Here is a 25,010-nt window from a genome sequence, read left to right on the forward strand (position 1 = left end):
TCAAGCCAAAGCAAAATGTCCCAATGAAAGCAATGGCAACCTTCCCAGCTACATTATAATGTTGTTATCAGTGTGTGTAGGACACCCTGCGATGCCCAGCCATCGCAAAAAGCCTTACAATATGCTGGCATAATTAGTCTCCAAGGCCACCTGAGCAAAAAAAGGGTAGCAGGACATCCCGGGGAATCAGCCCCATCTTCCTGGATCTGTCAATCGATGCCTTGGCTAAGCTCCAAGAAAAGAGCCATGAAGGGGTCCTCCAGTTTCCCCAGCCACTTTCACACTGGGGAGACAGCAATCAGGGATTTAGGGCTGAAGTGTTGTAGAATTGAAGGAGCAGCTCCCTCCGCGTAGCAAGACCAGCCTGTAACCTCTGACAGTCTGCGCGTGTACGCGAAACGTAGCTTCTTCCAGGCTGCAAAAATCGAAAACAGCCCAGAAATCCAGAAAAGTACTTCACAAATGATTACATAGACTTGCTCTGTGCAATGCTCCCCCACCCCCAGGTCCCCAATGGCATAGAGATCCATAACTTTCTATTGGGCTCCCCCCACCTCCATCTCTCCCCCCACACTCCCCCCCCCCCCCCTTCCCCTACAGACAGCAGAATAGGGTGGCCAGGAGGATATTGAGGCTATCGTATAGGAGCAGTCCACACAGGGGATCCCTCCAGCACAGAGCACAATGACACAGTGGGAGCTTCCGAGAGATCCTTTAGCAGTGAGGCAGAGGTTCTGAATGGAGTATCTGAGGGATACACACCATTGAGAAATTCCACCTCAATGAGGGAAAGATAATGTGGGATTGCCTTGTGCCTTTTAACCACCTCAATACCCTTAAAGGAATCAGAGTCAAGGGCAACTTTCAATGCCTGGGTGGTGTTGGCTGTGGATTGGATATAGAACCAGGATATCTAAGCACCAGCACCTCTAGTGACATCTAGCTTGCTTCGGTACCAATCAGTACATCACTGATTAAGGTAAAAGGTAACGTCGCCAGTGCCCAGATGACCATAGGCTGCTCTGCCCTTTGAGGGGACCAGAGTATCGCCACACCTCAGGGAAGGGGCAAGATTGAGAAGGTGGGGCCTTCATGAATAGCCTCAGCCGGTACGGGAATTGAACCCACGCTGTTGGCATTGCTTTGCATCAACTGTCCAGCCAACTGAGCTAAACCAACCCACTGATTAGAGTCACCCTCACAGCCAAGGGCTAGCTACACTGCCAACCAAATGTCACCAGAGCCAACTGGACAGATGTTTCTATTACAGAGTTCGTTATTAATAATTTAGTCGAGCCCAATGACATAGAGATGTGACATGCATAGGCAGCTGGGATCAAGTGGATCTCTTGAAGAGTATAGAGGTGTCAGAGTAGAGTTAAGAGAGAAATTAGGAGGGCAAAATGGGGACATGAGATTGCTTTAGCAGATAATGCAAAGGAGAATCCAAAGAGCTTCTACAAATACATAAAGGGCAAAAGAATAACAAGGGAGAGAGTAGGGCCTCTTAAGGATCAACAAGGTCATCTATGTGCAGAACCACAAGAGAAGGGTAAGATCCTAAATGAATATTTCTCATCAGTATTTACTGTTCAGAAAGGCATGGATGTTAGGGAACTTGGGGAAATAAATAGTGATGTCTTGAGGAGTGTACATATTACAGAGACGGAGCTGGAATCTTAAAGCACATCAAGATAGATAAATCCCTGGAACCTGATGAAGTGTTTCCCAGGACATTGTGGGAGGCTAGGGAGGAAATTGCGGGTCCCCTAGCAGAGATATTTGAATCATCGACAGCCCCAGGTGAGGTGCTTGAAGATTGGAGGGTGGCAAATGTTGTGCCTTTGTTTAAGAAGGGCTGCAGGGAAAAGCCTGGGAACTACAGGCCGGTGAGCCTAACATCTGTAGTGGGTAAATTTTTAGAAGGTATTCTGAGAGATAGGATTTACAAGCATTTAGAGAGGCAAGGCCTGATTAGGGACAGCCAGCACGACTTTGTGAGTAGAAAATCATGTCTCACGAATTTGATTGAATTTTTTGTAGGGGTAACCAAGAAGGTAGGTGAGGGCAGCGCAGTCAACGTTGTCTACATGGACTTTAGTAAGGCCTTTGACAAGGTACCACATGGTAAGTTGTTGCATAAGGTTAAATCTCACAGAATCCAGGATGAGCTAGTCAATTGGGTACAAAATTGGCTTGATGACAGAAGACAGAGGGTGGTTGTAGCGGGTTGTTTTTCAAACTGGAGGCCTGTGACCAGCGGTGTGCCTCAGAGATCGGTCCACTGTTATTTGTCATTTATATTAATGATTTGGATGAGAATAGAGGAGCTATGGTTAGTAAATTTGCAGATGACACCAAGATTGGTGGCATAGTGGACAGTGAAGATGGTTATCTAGGATTGCATCGCGATCTTCATCACTTGGGCCAGTGGGCTGATGAATGGCAGATGGAGTTTAATTAATTTAGATAAATGCGAAGTGATGCATTTTGCTAAATCAAACCAGGGCATGGCTTACTCAGTTAATGTTTGGATGTTGGCGAGAATTATAGAACAAAGGGATCCAGAGGTACAGGTTCATAGCTCTTTGAAAGTGGAGTCACAGGTGGACAGAGTGGTGAAGAAGGCATTCGGCATGCTTGGTTTCATTGGTCTGAACATTGAATACAGGAGTTAGGGCGTCTTGTTGAAGTTGTACAAGACATTGGTAAGGCCTCATTTGGAATACTGTGTACACCTATTATAGAAAATATATTATTAAACTAGAAAGAGTGCAGAAAAGATTTACTAGGATGCTGCCGGGACTTGATGGCTTGAGTTATAAAGAGAGGCTGGATAGACCAGGACATTTTTCCCTGGAGCGTAGGAGACTTAGTGGTAATAGGGGGGTCTATAAAATAATGAGAGGCATAGATAAGGTAGATAGTCAACATCTTTTCCCAAAGGTACTGGAGTGTAAAACTAGAGGACGTATGAGAGGGGAGAGATACAAAAGGGTCCAGAGGAGCAATTGTTTCACACAGTGAGTGTCTGGAACATGCTGCCAGAGGTAGTAGTAGAGGCGGGTACAATTTTGTCTTTTAAAAGGCATTTAGACTGTTACATGGATAAGATTGGTACAGAGGGATATTGGCCAAACATGGGCAATTGGGACTAGCTTAATTGTAAAAACTGGGCGGCATGGATAAGTTGGGCCGAAGGGCCTGTTTCCATGCTGCAAACCTCTATGACAGTATGACTCTAAGTGGGCAACGTTCCATAAGCTAAGATTCATCCTCGTAGCCTGTCCTCCGGATCTTTTCCAGGACAAAATTACCTCACTCTGTAACAGCTCTGAAACCAAAACTTACTAAGCCAGTTTCTGCAACATACGTTGGCAATCCACTGACCAACGCCCAATGATCAGCAGGTGGACTCCTGAAGAAAAGACAGAGAAAAGAACAGGTTGTGCAACTTTGCCTTTTACCCGTGGGAGAAAATAACTCAATTGAGAAGTGCTTAAAACTCACGGAATGACTTTAATCTCCTCCTTTCCATGTAGAAAGTAGTCAATGATTTTGTGAAAGATTATTTCCTGCAAGATAACAATATACACAATGAACAGTCAATAAATGGAATGTTTAATAATAATAATATGGACAGGAATCACTTTTTTCTTTATAGCCTGCTGTGGCGGTGCCAGCCATGGCTCAGTTGGTTGCACGCTTGCCTTCTGAGGCCGGAATTCTCTCAGACCCACAGACCCGACACAGGAGACGGGTGGGAACATGGGAATTTGGAACATGTCATGTTCCCGCCTCCATAGGTTCTTCCTGGAGGTGAGCTCCCAGCAGCAAGACTACCTGCTCAGCAGCGCTCCATGAAGTATTTAATGATCGGATGCTGATGCACTTGATCATCTCAGGATGGCAAAGGCTGAAATTGATTAACCCGCACCCAAAATGTGGATGCATTCTCCTCCACACTGTGGCCCTGGCAATTTTTGGCCTTCTTTTAAAATATGCCATCTGCACCTTTTCATGAACATCTTCATTTTGAGCTGCCCACTAGGTCTCCCAGGAGGCCTTGTGGCGCAGTGGATAATGTCCCTGCCTCTGTGCCAGAAGCTCCAAGTTCAAGTCCCACTCCAGGAATTGCTTGCCAAGGAAGGTGCATTCATAACAGGTGTATTGTCAACCTGCAAAATCCTTCCCACAGGCCAATGACAGATAGTAAGTGTGGGTGAGACTCCTGGTTAGCCAAACTTGATGCGGAGTGGCATCCCTCAATCAATAAGCCACTGGCTAGTGACCTGTTCCAGGAAAAACCTCATTCTGGGAACAGATGAAAGTCTGCCTTGTGCACCACTAAGTGTGGGAAGAGAAACAAAAACTAGGTTGCCCTCTGCCTGAGCAAGTCTTTCTTTTCATATCAGAATCTTAAACATTCACACTGAATTAAGTTAAAACATACTCTGCCATCAGGTGTTCTGGGACCTTGGTAAGGAGGGACTTCCCCCATAAGTACAGGCCACAAGTCGAAAAATTCCTGCAAATTAAGTAAGAGTCAGTCAATTTTCTCTTATTATAAAGAATGACATTAAAATTCATAGTTTATCTGAGGAAAGATAACAAAGCACAATTGGGAGAGCTACTCCAAGGCAGGAACATGCTTAGAACTTTAAATGACACCATGAAGAAAATGATCTGACTTTTTTTTTACAGGCTTTTTCAGGAAGATTAAAATATTGTCAAGGGATTTCTAAGAGACAGCTATCTGCTCAAATACACCTAACGTCAGACAGGTCTTGAGGTGGGCCCAGCTGTAAATTTGTCATTAAATCATAGAATCCCTACAGTGCAGAAGGAGGCCATTCAGCCCATCAAGTCTGCACTGACAAGAATCCCAGCCCAGGGATCAGTCAACCAGTGCTCACCTCCACCCCATCACTGGACTTGCAGAGGTAACTTCACCCATTGAATATATCCACACCAATATGGCGGCCACATTCAGAGTGGGCGGTAATGATGGATGATGATCATTTCCAGTCCTGATCACTGTAACGATGCTAGCTGCCAGCAAGATAGTGGAATTCCAATGCTGTGAGGTTATTTTTTATTCATTCGTGGGACATGGACATCGCTGGCTGGGCCAGCATTTATTGCCCATCCCTAGTTGCCCTTGAACTGAGTGGTTAGGCCATTTCAGAGGGCAGTTGAGAGTCAACCACACTGCTGTGGGCTCTGGAGTCACATGTAGGCCACACCAGGTAAGGACGGCAGATTTCCTTCCCTAAAGGATATTAGTGAACCAGATGGATTTTTCCAACAATTGACAATGGTTTCATGGTCATCAGTAGATTCTTAATTCCAGATATTATTTTATTAAATTCAAATTCCACCATCTGCCGTGGTGGGACTCAAACCCAGCTCCCCAGAACATAGGCTGAGTTTTTGGAATAATAGTCCAGTGATAATACCACTAGGCCATCGCCTCCCCAAATTGAGCAAGAGTGAATTCAAACTTTAAATCCACGAAATGAATGCAATTAACTGAGAAGTGCAACATTATCAGGCCCCCAACTCCCTTTCATCTTTGCTCCACTGCGCTATTGCGTGCACTGGAGATTATTAGCAGCCATTTTGATCCATTTTTCAGATAAGGCTTTAATCTGAGGTGCCCTCTCTGGTGGATATAGACATCCCACAGCACAACTGGCAGAACAATAGCTTAAAGTTTATTTATTAGTGTCACAAGTAGGCTTACATTAACACTGCAATGAAGCTACTGTGAAAATCCCCTAGTCATCACACTCTGGCGCCTGTTCGGGTACATTGAGGGAGAATTTAGCATGGCCAATGCACCTAACCAGCACGTCTTTTGGACTGTAGGAGGAAACTCAGAGCACCCAGAGGAAACCCACGCAGACAAGGGGAGAATGTGCAGACTCCGCGCAGACAGTGACCCCTATGCACATGTGGGGATTCAATCAGAAGACTACCAAAATCATTATCATTGTGCTAGGTCCACAAGCACAGCCTGGATCAATGCTGTGACCAATGAAGTGGAAGTAGCAGGTGAGTCCCATGATGCACAATATTTGCCTCGATGTTGTCTGTAATGGAAAGTCTCCACTAAAGACGGCAAGGGGCGGCACGGTGACACAGTGGTTAGCACTGCTGCCTTACAGCACCAGGGACCCGGGTTCAATTCCCGGCTTGGGTCACTGTCTGTGTGGAGTTTGCACATTCTCCCCATGTCTGCATGGGTTTCCTCCCAAGGTCCAAAGATGTGCAGGTTAGGGTTCATTGGCCATGCTAAATTGCTCCTTAATGTCCCTGGATGCATAGGTTAGAGAGATTAGCGGGGTAAATATGTGGGGTTATGGAGATAAGGCTTCGGTGGGATTGTGGACGGTGCAGACTCGATGGGCTGAATGGCCTCCTTCTGCACTATAGGAATTCTATGATTTCTGAGATAAGTCTCTGTATCTGGTGGCACGAGGGATCATAAAGAAATGCGTTGGGAATGTACCTCAGTTTTCAAAGTCATCTCATGCTTTTGTTACCACTAGACATGAATATTCCAATCCATTCCTAACCAATCTCCCACATTCCCGCAAGGAAATGGCAGATGGAGTTCAATCCTGATAAATGCGAAGTGATGCATTTTGGTGGGAATAATGTAGGGAGGAGCTACACGATAAATGGAAGAACCATAAAGGGTGTAGAGACGCAGAGGGACCTGGGTGTGCAAGTCCACAGATCTTTGAAGGTGACGTCACAGGTGGAGAAGGTGGTGAAGAAGGCATATGGCATGCTTGCCTTTATAGGACGGGGCATAGAGTATAAGAGTTGGGGTCTGATGTTGCAGATGTATAGAACGTTGGTTCGGCCGCATTTGGAATACTGCGTCCAGTTCTGGTCGCCACACTACCAGAAGGACGTGGAGGCTTTGGAGAGAGTACAGAGGAGGTTTACCAGGATGTTGCCTGGTATGGAGGGGCTTGGTTATGAGGAGAGATTGGGGAAACTGGGGTTGTTCTCCTTGGAAAGACGGAGGATGAGGGGAGACTTAATAGAGGTGTATAAAATTATGAAAGGCATAGATAGGGTGAACGGTGGGAAGCTTTTCCCCGGGTCGGTGGTGACGTTCACGAGGGGTCATAGGTTCAAGGTGAAGGGGGGGAGGTTTAACACAGATATCAGAAGGACATATTTCACACAGAGGGTCGTGGGGGCCTGGAATGTGTTGCCGGGCAAGGTGGTGGAGGCGGACACACTGGGAACGTTTAAGACTTATCTAGACAGCTATATGAACAGAGTGGGAATGGAGGGATACAAAAGAGTGGTCTAGTCTGGACCAGGGAGCGGCGCGGGCTAATTGTTCCTTATTTCTCGTTTCAAGGCTTCATTCTATGATCATCTTGCTGGTGCCAGTACAGAGCGAGACTGCGGATAGTTGGGAACCTGTCTCGGGGGCAGGGAATTCATATGGTGTTCGTGAAAGTGGAAATGACTAGGGTTGGGAAGCATTTCCCGATCAGGGCCATTGTGATCTCCTGGACTCGTTTCGATCGCCTCAGGGGGTCGGAGAGGAATTTCCCAGATTTTTTTCCCCATATTGGCCCTGGGGTTTTTCACTCTGGGTTTTCGCCTCTCCCTGGAGATCACATGGTCTGGAATGGGGGGGTGGGGGTGAGTTAATAGGTTGTAATGAACAAAGCATCGTAGCTGTGAGGGACAGCTCGGTGGATAGGATATTGGTATGTAGATAGGCTGGAAAATTGGGCGGGGATCCTGGATTCAGGATTCAATCCTGGACCGGGGAGCGGCGCGGGCTTGGAGGGCCGAAGGGCCTGTTCCTGTGCTGTATTGTTCTTTGTTCTTTGTTCTTTATTTTACCCCCCCATAAAATTCCATTGTCCATTATTTAATTCACACTAAGTTCCAACCACCCGATCATGCCTGTGCTCAATGAAACACATTGGCTTTCAATGAAACAACGCTCGGATTTTAAAACTCTCAACCTTGTTTTCAAATCCCTCCATGGCCCCATCCCTCCCTACCCGGCAATATCCTCTGGTCCCACAACACTCCGAGATATTCTGCAGTCCTCAAATTCTGGCCTTTCGGGCATTCCAATTTTAATCACTCCACCATTCATGTCCAGGGTCCTTAGCTTTAGAATTCCTTCCCTACACATCTCTGCCTCTCTACCATTCCCTTTCCTCCTTTAAGACTCACTTCTTTGGCTAAATTGTTGGTCGTTGGCCCTCGTATTTCTTTCAAGGATACAATAGAACCATAGAATCCCTATAGTGCAGAAAGAGGCCATTCAACCCATCAAGTCTGCACCAATTCTCTGAAAGAACATCCCACCTAAGCCCTCACCTCCATCCTATCCCCATAATCCCATACATTTACCATGGCCAAGCCACCTAACCTATACATCTTCAACCAATAAGGGAAATTTAACATGGCCAATCCACTTAACCCACACATGTTTGGACTCTGGGAGGAAACCGGAGCATCTGGAGGAAACCCATGCAGACATGGGGAGAACGTGCAGACTCCACACAGACAGTGACCCAAGACCGGAATTGAACCCAGGTCACTTGCACTGTGGGGCAGCAGCACTAACCACTGTGCCACTGCGTCACCTAATGTGATTCCCTGTTAAATTTCAATTTGTAACATTTCTGTGAAGTGGCTTGGGACATTTTATCATATTAAAGGCATTCTATAAATATAGGTTTCTGGTGTTGTTGCACAGTGACTTATTAATATTAACCAGTACTTAAAAAAACCTGAACAAATGAATGATTCATAAACAAGGTTTTGCATTAAGTTTAGAAGCCAGATGGTGAATCTTACATTAAAGCAAATATATTTCTGCATTATTATGCTTGCAAGACACATCTTATGTTAGTGTAGAAATGGCAATTGTTAGACTGCATTAGCGAAAGTGATTTTTTTAAAGCAATTTTGCCTAAAATGGCCAATTCTGGTGCTCAAGTGCTTTATTGCATGTTTAGAACAAACCTTTTATCCTATTTTTATTGCTATTCAGCATGAGAAGAATAAATTCAATAAGTTAAAGGTTTTCTTTGCAAATGTATGGCATTGAGACACATCTATTAACAAGTACATAGTTAGTTGAAAGCGGCGTAGCAGGTAGACAGGGTGGTGAAGAAGGCATTTAGCACGCTGGCCTTCATCAGTCAGGGCATTGAGTACAGGAGTTGGGACATTATGTTACAGTTGTATAAGTCATTGGTGAGGCTGAACTTGGAGCATTGTGTACAGTTTTGGTCACCCTGTTATAGGAAAGACATTGATAAACTGGAAAGAGTGCAAAGAAGATTTACGAGGATGTTACCAGGACTAGTGGGCCTGAGTTATAAGGAGCGGTTGGCTAGGCTAGGACTTTATTCCTTGGAACGTAGGAAAATGAGGGGTGACTTTACTGAGGTGTATAAAATCATGAGGAGCATGGATAGGATGAATGCACATTGTCTTTTTCCCAGGGAAAGGGATTTGAAAACTAGGCGGCATAGGTTTAAGGTGAGAGGGGAAAGATTTAAAAGGGACCTGAGGGGCAACTTCTTAATGCAAAGGGTGGTGTGTATATGGAATGAGCAGCCAGAGAAAGTGTTTGAGGTACAACAGCAACATTTAAAAGACGTTTGGATAAGTACATGGATGGGAAAGGGTTAAAGGGATATGGGCCAAACGTGGGCAATTGGGACTAGCTGGGAGAGCACCATGGTCAGCATGGACTGGTTGAGCTGAAGGGTCTGTTTCCGTGATGTATTGCTCTATGGGTTCCATTGCTAGTTTGATTTAAGTTAGCTGGTCTCAGGCTGGGTAAGTGTGCTACAACTGGTCACTGGGTCATGTTTAGAAAAGATTCCCACTCTTGATTGTTATCCAGTGAAAATGGGCAAGGGTGAGTTTAACTTCATCCAAATGCATTGCAAGTGAATAACGCACCCACATTCTCCATATATATTACAAGTTTGGCTATGTCAATGAAACACCAAAGGTGTATTGAGGCCTAATAAATTGAAGCACAACAAAGGGGAAAGAAAATTAGAGAAGAATGCTTAGTATTTATTAAGATATGGTATTTGGTTCAGAAGTGTTGGCTGCTCCCCAAGACAAATTGCAAGAACACCAACGCATGAGGAGGGCATGCCAACCATGCAGCACTCTCTTCTCATTCCATATAAATGTGTTGTTTTCCCTGACATTTGGTTCTTGCAAGTTGTCCTGATGAGTGTAAAATGAAAAGCTTTGACAGAATGTCTCTTTTCTTCAGCGATACTTAATTCTGCATCACCGAACGGCTATTCTTCAAAGCACTTAATCCTTTCTTTTAAACATGAGGCCTGACCATGACAGCACCAATTAAATTATTGCCTCATGTACATTGCTGCCAATTATATCGAATGCATCATTAACACGTGAGTTACATTTTTGCATCTGAATGATGAGCTGCTTAATAGAATTCAAATCAAAGTTACTTAGCTGGAGAAGAGAGAGAATGAGAGGTTTTCATCTATTCACCATGTATGTTCACAAGTTGGTTGAAGGAGTGAGAAGATATGTAAATCCAAGTTTGCATATAACACCATATTAAGGGCAACAGAAAGTAGTGCAGAAGGGATCAGGACTCTATTAAGGGACATCGATAGAGATAAAGTGACTAATCAAAACTGTGGTAGATGGAGTTCCATGTGGGGAAATGTGTAGTCATCCACTTTAGATTCAAGGAAGTTGAATCAGAATATTTTTGGAATGGCGTTAAGTCTAAGGACTATGGAGAAGCAAAGAGATTTAGATCCACATGCACAAAAACCACTAAAAACTTGTGAAGGAGCACAAAACACAATCACCTTGGCTAAGAGATGTTGGCATTTATCCAGGGAGTTGGAATGTAAAGGGGAGGAAACGATGCTTCAGTTATGAGAGCCTTGACCAGTTCTTATCTAATGTAGGTGCCCCACCTCTGGAGAGGTATATGAGCCTTGGAGGTGGTACAGTGTAGATACATCAGAACAATGGCAAGGCTTAAATGGTTAAATTATAAAGAAATGTTCTATAAACCTGGCCTTCATTCCTATGGGTTTAGAAAGCAATGGGTTGGGAGTAATTGCGTGTTTAAAATAATAAAAGGATTCGATGGGATTGAGGAAAATCAGGATTTTTTTTGCAAACAAAGATTAGTAGAAATTCTGGAATTCTCTTTCTCAATAGAATGTGGATGTTCTGACTGACATTTTTATTATTGCAGGGTAGGAAGGAACAGGTGATGAGGTGGGTAAATGAATTGAAAATAGTTATTTATTAGTCACAAGTAGGCTTATATTAACACTGCAATAAAGTTGCTGTGAAAATCGCCTAGTCGCCACACTCCAGCACCTATTCGGGTACATTGAGGGAGAATATAGCATGACCAATGCATCTAACCTGCACGTCTTTCAAACTGTGAGAAGAAACTGAAGCACCCGGAGGAAACCCACGTAGACATGAGGAGAACGTGCAGACTCTGTACAGAGAGTGACCCAAGCCAGGAATCGAACCCGGGTCCCTGGCGCTGTGAGACAGCAGTGCTAACTACTGTGCCACCCTGCCGCCCAGTATTTATGAGATATTTATGTTTCAGATGTACCTCCTCTCACCCTTTTTCATTTAACCCAATAAATCTTTCCTTAGATTGCTTTGTCCCTTATAGCATCATCTAGCTTCCCTTTGAATGTATCCATTTTCAAGTACTCCCTGCTGCACAGAGTTCCAAATTTAACCGCAATCCTGAAGTTGGTTAATTTATAGTGGTTGGATTGTGATTATTTTTTTCCCCACACTTGCAAGAAACCTCGGGTAGAATTTTAAGAATGGCATGCGATCGGTGCTTGACATCTGTGAGAGTTGGCGTGTAACACATTGCTACTGACTCTCACACTCCCACTGAAATTTAACGCTCACTTGAGCATTGATTGGCAGTAGTCGGTACTTCTATCCAACCTTGGAAGGAAATCTTGCCGATGAGGGTTGTTGGCCAACCATTCTTACATTTTATGCATTTCTATACTGAACTGTTATCTGGGTGACTGCTCCCACACTGCCCAAACGGCCTGGGAATGGTTTTCTTACAGTTTTCAACTCTTCAAGAGTTCCAGTCCTTGTAGCAGGCTGTCTGAGCATCACTTTTCAAAGGATCCGTACTTCACATTTTCCAACTATTGGAAAAAGGTGGCACGAAACAAGGAAAAACACTCAAACGTCGATGAGACATTCAGATAATCACCGCACTGTTCAATTTAAATAGTGGGGTTTTCCTGCAGTACCGGTGATAACTGAGCATCAGAACGTCAAGGTGTCTGCAATCAAACACAATGAAAACCCCCCAAAAAAACTTTTGGCTATTGAAAAAAATGATTGTTGTGACTGGTTTTCATTTGATAATTCCTGAATATCAGAAGCCAATATTCAGAATACATCACATTTTTCATAATAGCCAATAGCTGTCACAGTGGTTCGCAATATCAAGGTACTTAAATCAATATAATGTACAAAGTGCACTCCAAACCTTCTGCTTGGTCATGTCTAGGAGTCCTACTGAGTATCTCTCACAGTTCAGGTAGGCTCTAACTGTGTAAAGAGCCTTGTGAAACTGTCGCTCAATATCTGTCAGTTCTTCAAATACTTTGTTTGCCGACCATAAAAGAACCTATAGGAATGAAAGAAGTAAAACCATATTAGTGTAAAGCAACTCAAATCTGTGCCGCACATGAACCAGGCTCCAACAGAGGCAGATATACCCCCTGGCCTTCCCTTCCCAGCCACAGCAATGTACTACGATGGAAGAACAGGTATACATTTACAACAAAAACCATTAAAAAACTAAATTCATGTACTCAAGAGTTATGAGGCGCGATTTTCCAGCCTCACTCGTCCCGAAACCGGAAAATCCCACCCGAGGTCAATGGACTTTTCCATGGTTCGCCCTTCGCCCACTCCGATTCCTGCGGCAGGGGGGACGGTAAACGTTCCCCCAAGTGTAGCCTCAGGCATGTTTGTTTCCCCATAAAGGAGCTAATTTCGTGCTTTGGGTTGTTGGTGTCCTCTGATTCCAGCATAGAACCATTGAATCCCTACAATGCAGAAGGAGGCCATTCAGCCCATCGGGTCTGTACCAACGCCCTGACAGAATATCTTGCCTAGCCCCTCTCCCCACCCTATCTCCTTAACCCCACACATTTTACCATGGCTAATCCATCTAATTTACACATCCTTGGAAAATAAAGGGGCAATTTTAACATGGCCAATCCACCATCCTGCACATCTTTGGAGTGTGGGAGGAAACCGGAGCACCCGGAGGAAACCCACGCAGACACGGGGAGAACATGCAAACTCCACACATTCAGTGACCCAAGGCCAGAATTGAACCTGGGTCCCTAGCGCTGTGAGGCAGCAATGCTAGCCTGGTCACAGACTTAATTTAAATACAGGCTGGAATTCTCTGACCTTGCCCATGGCTGAGATTCTCCAGTCCCGCTGCAGTGAATGGAGATTGGGCTGAGCATCAAATTCTCCATTCTCGCAGCAGTGAGACCAGAGATTTCCAGCCACAGTCAGAAAACAGAATGGAATTGATTGATCCTCTCCAACCAACATACTGATGTCATGAAGCAGCAAAGTGCACATTATGCTTGAGGATGAAGAGGGTAACTTTTAAAAATTAATTTATGTGACACGAGCGTCGCTGGCTGACCAGCATTTGTTGCCCATCCCTTGTTGCCCGAGGGCAGTTGAGAGTAAGCCACATTGCTGTGGCTCTGGAGTCACATGTAGGCCAGACCAGGTAAGGACGGCAGATTTCCTTCCATAAAGGACCTAAGTGAACCAGATGGGTTTTTCCAACAATGGTTTCATGGTCATCAGTAGATTCTTAATTCCAGATATTTGAATTTAAATTCCACCATCTACCGTGGCGGGATTCGAACCCTGGCCTCCAGAACATTAGCTGAGTTTCTGGATTAAGAGTCTAGTAATAATACCCCTAGGCCATTGCCTCCTCAACTTCATCCATTAATGCATTTAGCTCAGTAATATATATTAATGATCCTTCCACTTAACACGGAGAGATTGTCTATGTTGTGTGGCAGTGTTTCCGGCGATAGAAGTTCATGGAAAGCTGTTTGCAAACTGAAGGGACCATTCGTTTCTCTTGGTGACCAAGGGATCAACATCAGGAAGGCAGAACCAGCAGCAAGTCAACCAATTGAGGTTGAGGAGTAAGCAAACTACTTAACTCTATAGCAGGCCAGGGTGTCCTGGAGAGAGAAGAAAGAAGGTAGCACTCTGTGACCATCACTTATGAGTGACTCAAGTTTTTCTTAGGTGCTCCAATCACATAGGCTGAGGTGGGAGTGACTGCCCTTGACATCAATGCCGCCCCCTCACTAAGCGTGGCATCAAGGAGCCCCAACAAAATTGAAATCAATAGGAATTAGGGTAAAATCTCTCCACACTTGGAGTCAAATAGGGTACAGAGGAGATGGATGTAGTTGCTGGAAGCCAAACATCTCAGCCCTCATCACTGCATGAGTGCCTCAGGATGGCCCAGCCACCATTGATGCTTCATCAATGATTTTGCTTAATCAGATGGCAAGAAATGGGAATGTTCACACATTATTCGATACCATTAGCAACTCCCCAAATATTAAAGCAGCCCATGTCTGCATGCAGAAAGATCGGCACAGCATTCAGGCTTGGGCTGATAAGTGGCAAGTAACATTGTGCCACACACATGCCAGGCAATGACCATCTCCAACAAGAGGGAATCTAACCAGGTCCACTTGACATTGCCATTGTAATTCCCCACCATCAACATCTGGGGGTTACCATTGACCAGAAACTGAACTGAACATATAATGGCTACAAGAACATGTCAGAAGTTGGGAACTCTGTCATGGGTAACTCACTTCCTGTTTCCCCCGAAGCCTGTCCACCATCTACAAGGTCATGCGTGTGATGGAATACTCTCCACTTCCCTGGATATGTGCAACTCCAACCACACTCAAGACACTTGGCACCATCCTAAACAAAGCAGCCCTTTTGATTAGCCTCCATCCTCCAATTTTAACATGCATGCCTTTCACCACAGGTCCACACTGGCACCAGTGTGCACTATCTTTAAGATGCACTGCAGCAAATCATCAAGGCTCCTTCGACAGCACCTTCCAAACCCATAAAAGCTACCACCTAGAAGGATAAGGCAGCAAATGCATGGAACGCCAGCACCTGAAAATTCCCCTCTAAGTTACACACCATTCTGACTTGGAACTCTGGCCCTGATTTTACTGGCACCCCTGGGCAGGCGAGGCTCACAAAACTGCATTCTCTGTTGGCCTCGGGCATGATCTTCTGAGTCTCGGGTGGGCGTGCCAGTAAAATTCCGGTCTCTATTTCCATTCCTTCACTGTCATTTTGTCAAAATCCTGGAACTCCCTCTCCAATAGCACTGGAGGTGTACCTGCACCACATGGACTGCAACAATGCAAGAAGGAGGCTCACTAGCGCTTACTTCAGGACAATTAGGGATGGACAATATATACTGTCCTTGTCAGAATATCCTTGTGCCATGAGTGAATTTTAAAAAAGAGCAAGCAGGTCCTTGTTACAACAGAAATGGGGTTTGAGTGATATATGCGCACATTCACTGAACATCTCTTTGTTCTAAATACAGAGCCACCATTCTTTATATTGCACTGAAAGTAATGAGTGTGGAACAAGCTGATAATGACCCCAGGACACCAGAGAATGAAGCATCAACCCAACTGCTCGTGCACGGGGAAGACAAGACTGTAAAAAATAATTTCATGGGATGTGGGCATTGCAGATAGTCTTTTGTTGGAGATGGTCATTGCTGGGTACTTGCATGGCAATGTTACGTGCCACAGTGCAATCCTCATTGGTCAAGTAGCTGAAAATAGTTGAGCCTAGAACATTACCCTGAGAATCTTTGGAGAATTATTGTATTCTCTACAACTCATGCTTAGAGGGTGAAATTGATTTCTGAAGAACAGAAGTCCCTGGCCTTTGTCGTTTAAGCAGCAGTTATAACCAATAAGTATTTCAAATATAGATGCATATGTTTAATAAATCATTGCTCCCCTGACAGCCTGGTATTCCAATCCTTCCCCATCTATGTTGCCACTATAAACCCCCCCACCCTTCTCAGGCATATCTCTGTGTCATAGTCAGCAAGACAAGACACCCAATATTCATTCTGCTCCAATGGGTGAGCTGTCAACGGAGGCATGAGAGGCTCGGGTAGCTTACTCAGTTAATGTTCGTGAGGCCTGAGCTCAGGTTTGGCCCAACTTTGGGCCTCCCAGCTCAGCCGGGAGTTGTGGTTGCTGTCACAAGAAACTGGGCGTGATGAACTTCGACCCCATCGTGTCTGACTGAGGAGGTGGAATTCTTTGACAATCGCTGAGGTGGAAGATAAAGGAAGAGGGCAGCCGCTGAGCGGGGTGAGGGTGAGGGTTTCCAGCGAGCTCCCTGAAGGCTGGCTGCCGCTGTGAAGCTGCCTTGGGGGGCTGCAGTTCTGTATAAATGAAATCAGGTAAACACAGTAAGAACTTTAACAACACCAGGTTAAAGTCCAACAGGTTTATTTGGTAGCAAAAGCCACACAAGCCTTCGGAGCCCCAAGCCCCTTCTTCAGGTGAGTCAGTGAAATGAGCTCAGAGAAATGCAGCAAATGTGCCCGCACTGCAAATTCAAGCGGCTGGCAGCAGACCACATCGCACTTCAGCCCTCAACTCTATTCCGTTATTTTACATCACCCGAAATCTTTTATCCCGCCCTGGGTGGAGTTTGTAGCACAAACGTGAAGACCGCCTGGCTGATTGGCCCATCTACCAACCTTAACAGTGGATGGGCCACATAAAATTACCATTAATTGCCTCCTTAAAGGGCTCAAATGCCCACTTGATTGTTGGTGGACGCACTTCAGACTCCCGCATGTGCCCTCTGATAATGTTGAGTGTGAGCGAGATGAAGTCAGGATGCGCGCCTGACATCTTTCGTGTGATTTCACGTGCTTCTGGGTCAGGCGCGCACCCGCATGATCAACGTAACATTCTGGCCATGGATATTCAGAAGGCATTTGAGAAGGTTACTGAAGCAGTCTGCATGCAGCAAGATCTGGACGACATTCAGGCTTGGGCTGATAAGTGGCAAATAATTTTGTGCCACATACGTGCCAGGCAATGGTCATCTCCAACAAGAGAGAATCTAACCAGTTCCACTTAACATTAAACAGCATTGCCATTGTAATTCCCCACCATCAACATCTGGGGGTTACCATTGACCAGAAACTGAACTGGACAGAGAATGGCTCCAAGAACATGTCAGAAGTTACGAACTCTGTCATGGGTAACTCACCTCCTGATCCCCCCCCTCAAAGCCTGTCCACCATCTACAAGGAACAAGTCATAATTGTGATGGAATACTCTGTACTTTCCTAGATGAGTGCAGCTCCAACAACACTCAAGAAACTTGGCACCATCCAAGACGAAGTAGAGTGAGGTGGGTATAGAGGGATATGGGCCAAACGCGGGCAATTGGGACTAGCTTAGGGGTCACAGATTTAAGTTGATTGGCGAAGGAACCAGAGGGAATTTTCTTTCACCCTTTGAGCGGTTAGGATTTGGAATGTTCTGCAGGTAGGGAAATGGATTCAATAGTGGCTTTCAAAAGGGAATTGGATAAATGTTTAAAGGAGAAATGTACTGCACAGATTTCGGGAGAGAGCCTGAAAGTGGAACTAACTTATTCATTCTTTGGAGCAGCTAGCTCAACTCGAAGGGCTGATTGGCCTCCTTCTTTCCTGTACTGTTCTATAATTGTATGAAAAGATTTTTAGCTGAGGATCATTAGCTGTGAATTGGAGGTAATCTTGTTATTGGACAGGGAACTGGATGGAATGTATGAAGCAAAGGATTAGGGTGACCAGACATTCCTGGAATGGAGGGAATGACAGATTCTTCCCAAAAGATTACAGAAGGACGTGACTTAAGCGGAATAATTACTGTTGCAAATTATCAAAGAAGCAAGAAAGAACTTGCACTTATGTAATGCCTTTCACAACCTTGAATGTCCCAATGTGCGTCAATGCCAAGGAATTACTTCTGAAGTATAATCACTGTCATAACATAGGGAAACAAGGCTGTAAAGTCACACAAGGCAAGGTCCCACAAACCACGAAATAAAATGGACAGTTAATCTATTTCTACTGGTGTTGGTTCAGAGGTTAACTTTGGCCAAAGATGTGTGGGTTAGGTTGATTGACCATGCTAAATTGCCCCTAGTGTTAGGGGGATTAGTAAGGTAAATGTGTGGGGTTATGGGAATAGGGCCTGGGTGGGATTGTGGTCAGTGCAGACTCGATGGGCCGAATGGCCTCCTTCAGCACTGTAGGGATTCTATGATGATTCTACAAACATATTTTCTAAATAACACCTGGGTCCATTACCAATCACATGAGGGAGAGACTGCAATTCTGTTTAATGTCTCACCTAAAGCACAGTGCCTCTGACAGTGCAGTACTCTCTCAGGCTTGCAATCAAACAACAGCCCCACTGCCGACACTGCAAACTTGAGCATTGATTGGCAGTGGGCAGGACTTCCATGTGCCTTTGGAAGCAAGTCCCACACATTAGATCTGTCCACCAATCAAATTGACCGACAGATCTCCAACCCGATAATAAAAACAAATTACTGCGGATGCTGGAATCTGAAACAAAAACAGAAAATGCTGGAAAATCTCAGCAGGTCTGACAGCATCTGTGGAGAGAGAATAGAGCCAATGTTTCCAGTCTATGTGACCCTTCGTCAGATCTCCAACCCTTCCAGACACAGCGCTGCAGTGGCCAGAAGTGGTACCGCAGCACTCTGTCTGGAGCTGAGTCCCAGGAAAGGTAAAGTGCTAGGGGGCCTGGGGGGTAAGGGGACACTCTGGTAGGGGTGGCAAGTAAGGAGTGATGGAACGTGGAGGCCTGAGATGGAGAAAGGTTTTTTTTTTCCTCCTCTGTTTTCTAACATCCCTGCACCTGGTCCTGCCTGCCTAAAAATTGAGGCTGGGAGGGAACATACCCTTCGGTGGCCGTTAAGTGGCCACTTAAGGACCTTAATAGACGAAAGAATGGGTTTTCTGTCCATGGCTCTGCCCACCCAAGCATGAAAATGTGTCTCAGAACCTGCATTGAGGGAGGGAGGGGAGGAATGTAGAATTCTGCCCCTAGAATCCATGTGTTGCTTCTGAACACAAACAATCTGCAGACTCTTTAAAATCGTGATCAAACACCCTAATACTTCCACTTGGTAATACAGATAACCTGAAAATACCGTAAATTATGGCATATAAGTCGATCTGGTGTATAAGGTGACCCCAGTTTTCCAAACCCCAAAATCATGCTTGGTATGTTAGTCAATGCTCTTTTCATCCATGACATGCTGTATTTGCATTAGATTCAGCCTTAATTTTACACCGTACCATTGGATGTTTTACTTACCAGTGCTTTATGACAAGGAATCAAGCAGGGAGTGCGGGCTGCCCTGCAAAGCTGCCCAGGGATGAAGACACACCCACTCCTGGCATTGAATGCAGGCAATGTTTCGAATGGTGACCACACACACGCCCCCCCCACTCCCATGGTTCACCTTTATAGTTGGCACATAAGTCGACCCCTGTTTTTTGGAGGAACTTTCCAAGGCTTCGAAGGTCAACTTATATGCCGAAACCTACCGACAGCGCCCAAAAGGAATTTGTTACCTGTCCTCTTCGTGTTTCGCAGCTATGAAGGTAGCTCAGATGATAGATTTTGAGGTTCAAAGTGGCAAAGTTGAGATATTTCAAGAAAAGCTGAAAAAAGAAGTTGACCATCCATAAGTGAATTATTACAAACACGCTTGGCATCAATCCGCTCCAACGTTTATATGTGAAAGACTTACATCTTCATCGGCTTCAGTAAAATAAGGTCCATCTAACTTATTGGTTGCCATGATCACAGCCACAACGTCTTTACCATTCATTATGGGGGTAGCAAGTAGACTCTTTGTTTGGTATTCAGTCAGTTCATCCGCAAAGGAGCTGTAAGTAGTGGACTAAATCCCGAAAAAAGAAAACAAACAGATGTTAGCAGTCTGTGGGGGAATGTGGGCAAAGTAATGGGTAAAGTGATACAAGGAGAAAATTGATCTGTTTTATATTTTATAATGAAGTGATCTCCAACCTCAAGCTTTCCTGTTCAGACTTAATAACTGCCTTCAGCATATTCTGTATTTTTAAAAATTCATTCATAGGACATGGGCATTGCTGGCTGGCCAGCATTCATTGCCTGTCCCTAGGAGGGCAGTTGAGAGTCAACCACATTGCTGTAGCTTTGGAGTCACATGTCGGCCAGACCAGGTAAGGACGGCAGATTTCCTTCCTTAAAGGACATGAGTGAATCAACAATGGTCATCAGTAGATTTTAATTCCAGATAATTTTTATTGAATTCAAATTCTACCATCTGCCCATGGCAGGATTTGAGCCTGGGTCCACAGAACATTAGCTGAGTTTCTGGATTAACAGTCTAGTGATAATACCACTAGGCCATCGCCTCCTTGTTTACTTTGTTCATAATAGTTCTTCGCTTTTAAGGTAGCTTGGCCCTATCTCCTTTCATAGGTCTTGACCCCCATACTATGCACAATCCTACGGATGCTATTCTCTGAAGCTTCTGCCAGTGTAACTCAATGCATCTATATAAAGGTGCAAAAGAGCAGTCCTCCAATTTTTCTTGTTCCCCTCTGCTTATAATTGAAGAAGTATCCCACCACATATGAAGCATGGAAATCAGTGAAGGTAAGCTGAAGTTTCCATATTAGCTCTTCACTCAGCCTTCTCGTTTATAGAGAAGAAACTTCATCTGTTCAGTCTTTTCTGGGAAGAGCTTTCTCAGTTCTGGTGCCACTCTATTCATAAAATCCCTACAGTACAGAAGGAAGCCATTCAGCACATTGAGTCTGCACCGACTCTCTGACAAAGCATATTACCCAGGCTCATTCCCCTGTCCTATCCACCTCACCCCATTCATTTAGCACTTTCTTCACTGTGTCTGTTCCCTTTATAATACAAAAACCAGAATTGGTCTGATACATCAAGCAATTTTTGGAAGACAAGTAAAGAACGACAATGGTCGTGTTCAAATGTGGGCAATAAGTGATTGGACTATTTCTCAGGTCTGAGCTGCATTTTGGGGGTTTGTTCTAGAACATAGAACATAGAACATTACAGCGCAGAACAGGCCCTTCGGCCCACGATGTTGCACCGACCAGTTAAAAAAAAAAAAACTGTGACCCTCCAACCTAAACCAATTTCTTTTCGTCCATGAACCTATCTACGGATCTCTTAAACGCCCCCAAACTAGGCGCATTTACTACTGATGCTGGCAGGGCATTCCAATCCCTCACCACCCTCTGGGTAAAGAACCTACCCCTGACATCGGTTCTATAACTACCCCCCCTCAATTTAAAGCCATGCCCCCTCGTGCTGGATTTCTCCATCAGAGGAAAAAGGCTATCACTATCCACCCTATCTAAACCTCTAATCATCTTATATGTTTCAATAAGATCCCCTCTTAGCCGCCGCCTTTCCAGCGAAAACAATCCCAAATCCCTCAGCCTCTCCTCATAGGATCTCCCCTCCATACCAGGCAACATCCTGGTAAACCTCCTCTGCACCCTCTCCAAAGCCTCCACATCCTTCCTGTAATGTGGGGACCAGAACTGCACACAGTACTCCAAGTGCGGCCGCACCAGAGTTGTGTACAGTTGCAACATAACGCTACGACTCCTAAATTCAATCCCCCTACCAATAAACGCCAAGACACCATATGCCTTCTTAACAACCTTATCTACTTGATTCCCAACTTTCAGGGATCTATGCACACATACACCTAGATCCCTCTGCTCCTCCACACTATTCAAAGTCCTCCCGTTAGCCCTATACTCAACACATCTGTTATTCCTACCAAAGTGAATTACCTCACACTTCTCCGCATTAAACTCCATCCGCCACCTCTCGGCCCAACTTTGCAACCTGTCTAAGTCTTCCTGCAGACTACGACACCCTTCCTCACTGTCTACCACACCACCGACTTTGGTGTCATCAGCAAATTTGCTAATCCACCCAACTATACCCTCATCCAGATCATTAATAAATATTACAAACAGCAGTGGCCCCAAAACAGATCCCTGAGGTACACCACTTGTAACCGCACTCCATGATGAATATTTACTATCAACCACCACCCTCTGTTTCCTATCCGCTAGCCAATTCCTGATCCAATTTCCTAGATCACCCCTAGAACCATAGAATCCCTACAATACAGAAGGAGGCCATCTCTCATTCTCACTCATTCAGATGTGCCCAACAGTTCAGTCATAAGGTTTAGCATCAATTGATCAAACACTGGGACCTCAGACTTAACCACTCAAATAAGCACCATGAGGAACATTGCAGATCCCACCTGTCAACATTTACATCTACATGCTGAAAATATGCAGGACTCACCAAGACATTGCCTTTATTCTAATTAGCAGGGGCAGCATGGTGGCACTGCTGCCTCACAGAGCTGGGGACCTGGGTTTAATTCCGGCCTTGGATCACTGTCTGTGTGGAGTTTGCACCTTCTGCCCATGGCGGTGTGGATTTCCTCTGGGTGCCCCAGTTTCCTCCAACACTCCAATGATGTGCGGGTTAGGTTGATTGGCCATGCTAAATTGCCCCTTAGTGTCAAATTGGATTAATAGGGTAAACGTGTGAACTTACGGGGATAGTGCCTGAGTGGGGTTCTTGTTGGTGATCGCTCGATGGGCCAAATGGCCTCCTTCTGAGAAGGCTGAGTGAAGAGCTAATATGGAAACTTCAGCCTACCTAATATAAGACCTTTGCAGTTATGGTGTTTGATTGGGTAGAAGATGTTTCCAATTGTGGTGGAGATCAAAGCTACAAGCCAAAACATAAGATAGCGGCCAACGAGTCCAACAGGGATACAGGAAAGCCACCTTTCTCAGAGCATGGTTAGAGTAGGGATCTCACCATAATGGGTAATTGAGATGCATACTATAGATACATTTAAAGGAAAGATAGATAAGCACATGAGAGACAAAGGAATAGAATGAGGTTAGATAAAGAGGATGGGGGGGGGGGGGAGTGCAGTGGAGGAGGCTTGTGGGGTGCATAAACACAAGCATGAATCAGTTGGGCTGCTGAATAGCCCATTCCTGTGCTATAGATTCGATGTATATCTGCTGCAAGGTATTGTTCTCCTACATAAACAACTCTAAGAGCAGCTAGCCATTCTACAAGAGCGTCTCATGTCTGAACGTGTGGACACTTGAGCCTCAAGCTATTCTCCACACTTTAAGTGTTTAGCAGGAACACTGGAAAATATTTTAATGAACAGAACATGTGCAATAGCACGAGACCAGTGAATCACAGAATCATAGAATCCTGCAGTGCAGAAGGAGCCATTCAGCCCATCGAGAATGCACCGACCACAATCCCACCCAGGCCCTATCCCCATAACCCCATGCATTTACCCTAGCTAGCCCCCCTAACACTAAGGGGCAATTTAGCATGGTCAATCCACCTAATCTGCACATCTTTGGACTGTGGGAGGAAACTGGAGCACCTGGAGGAAACCCACGCAGACACAGGGAGAATGTGCAAACTCCGCACAGACAGTCACCCAACCCAGGAATCGAACCTGAGTCCCTGGCGCTGTGAGGCAGCAGTGCTAACCACCGTGCCATCGTGCCGCCCCTTTCAAAACATGTGTAGCACACAAGTGCAGAGCGGTCAATATACTGGACTGCGTTATCTGCCTCTATGTTGATCATTAGGATGACGTCGTTACTCAGTTTAGGCCACTAAACACAATACACGTGCTGTCAAACACAACACACATATCATCATACAACCAAATACAATTTATCTCCCTTTTGTCAAACACAATAAACCATGCCAAAACCCCAGTAAACATAAATGCACCACTCCATCACACTATCAGAGAAACACACCACACCCGAGAGAAAGAAAGAGATATTTTGAAAGATTATCTCAGGGATCTACTGCTGCAATTCACATAGGGTGAAATTATTTACGGAAAGAAGAACTGCTAGTTGTGAAGCAGTGCATGTTGACCCCTTGAATTATTCTTTACACCCCACATACTGTGGGGTGTATCTCTGTGGCGCGTTGACAATGACACGTTTGCTGGTATTTTTCCCAAATGAATGAGCTCCTCAGTAAACATCAACACATCAGGCTATCCCTCCTGACAAGTGAGAGGTGTCATTTCTGCCATTATCCCAAATCCAACCATTTCCCATTGACCTTCAAAGGCACCAAGTCTCTCAATGCCAATATCCTGGGTACCACTAAGAGCCAGAAGCTTAACTGGGCCAGGATACCAACACTGTGCCCAGAGAAGCAGCCCAGAGTCTGTTTAGTGTGTGACAAGTGGCTCTAAAATCTATTCACCATTACAAAGATTCAAATCAGGGAGAGTGGTGGAATACTCACCACTTACCTGAGAGGGCAACAACAACTGAGCAAACTCAGGGGTGGGGAGACGCCTGGTTCCATTCCGGCCTTGGGTCACTGTCTGTGTGGAGTTTGCACATTCTCCCCGTGTCTGCATGGGTTTCTTCTGGGAGCTCTGGCTTCTTCCCACAGTCCAAAGATGTGCAGGTTAGATGGATTGGCCATGCTAAATTGCCCCTTAGTATCCCAAGATGTGTAGGCCAGGAGGATTAGCGGGGTAAATATATGGGGTTAAGGGGATAGGGCTTCTTGTGGGATGCTCTGTTGGAGAGTTAGCGCAGGCTCGATGGGCTGAATGGTCTCCTTTTGCACTGCAAGGATTCTGTGAGTTATTCAGATGGGGAAGAGTATAAAAGC

General features: G+C 45.2%; 1 protein-coding gene across 1 annotated transcript in view; it reads right to left on the bottom strand.

The window, feature by feature from the left end:
- Nucleotides 1-25,010, bottom strand: part of LOC144501295 (rod cGMP-specific 3',5'-cyclic phosphodiesterase subunit beta-like) — a 67,330-nt gene that overhangs the window by 34,793 nt on the left and 7,527 nt on the right. The window contains exons 2-7 of the mRNA XM_078224875.1: nt 20,011-20,163; nt 19,832-19,921; nt 12,575-12,715; nt 4,454-4,528; nt 3,511-3,575; nt 3,352-3,418 (exon numbers count right to left, since the gene is read on the bottom strand). Coding sequence (XP_078081001.1) covers nt 3,352-3,418; nt 3,511-3,575; nt 4,454-4,528; nt 12,575-12,715; nt 19,832-19,921; nt 20,011-20,163 — 591 coding nt within the window. The remainder of the gene's footprint in view (nt 1-3,351; nt 3,419-3,510; nt 3,576-4,453; nt 4,529-12,574; nt 12,716-19,831; nt 19,922-20,010; nt 20,164-25,010) is intronic.

This window comes from Mustelus asterias, chromosome 1 (assembly GCF_964213995.1).
Source record: "Mustelus asterias chromosome 1, sMusAst1.hap1.1, whole genome shotgun sequence".
NCBI classification, from domain to species: Eukaryota; Metazoa; Chordata; class Chondrichthyes; order Carcharhiniformes; family Triakidae; genus Mustelus; species Mustelus asterias.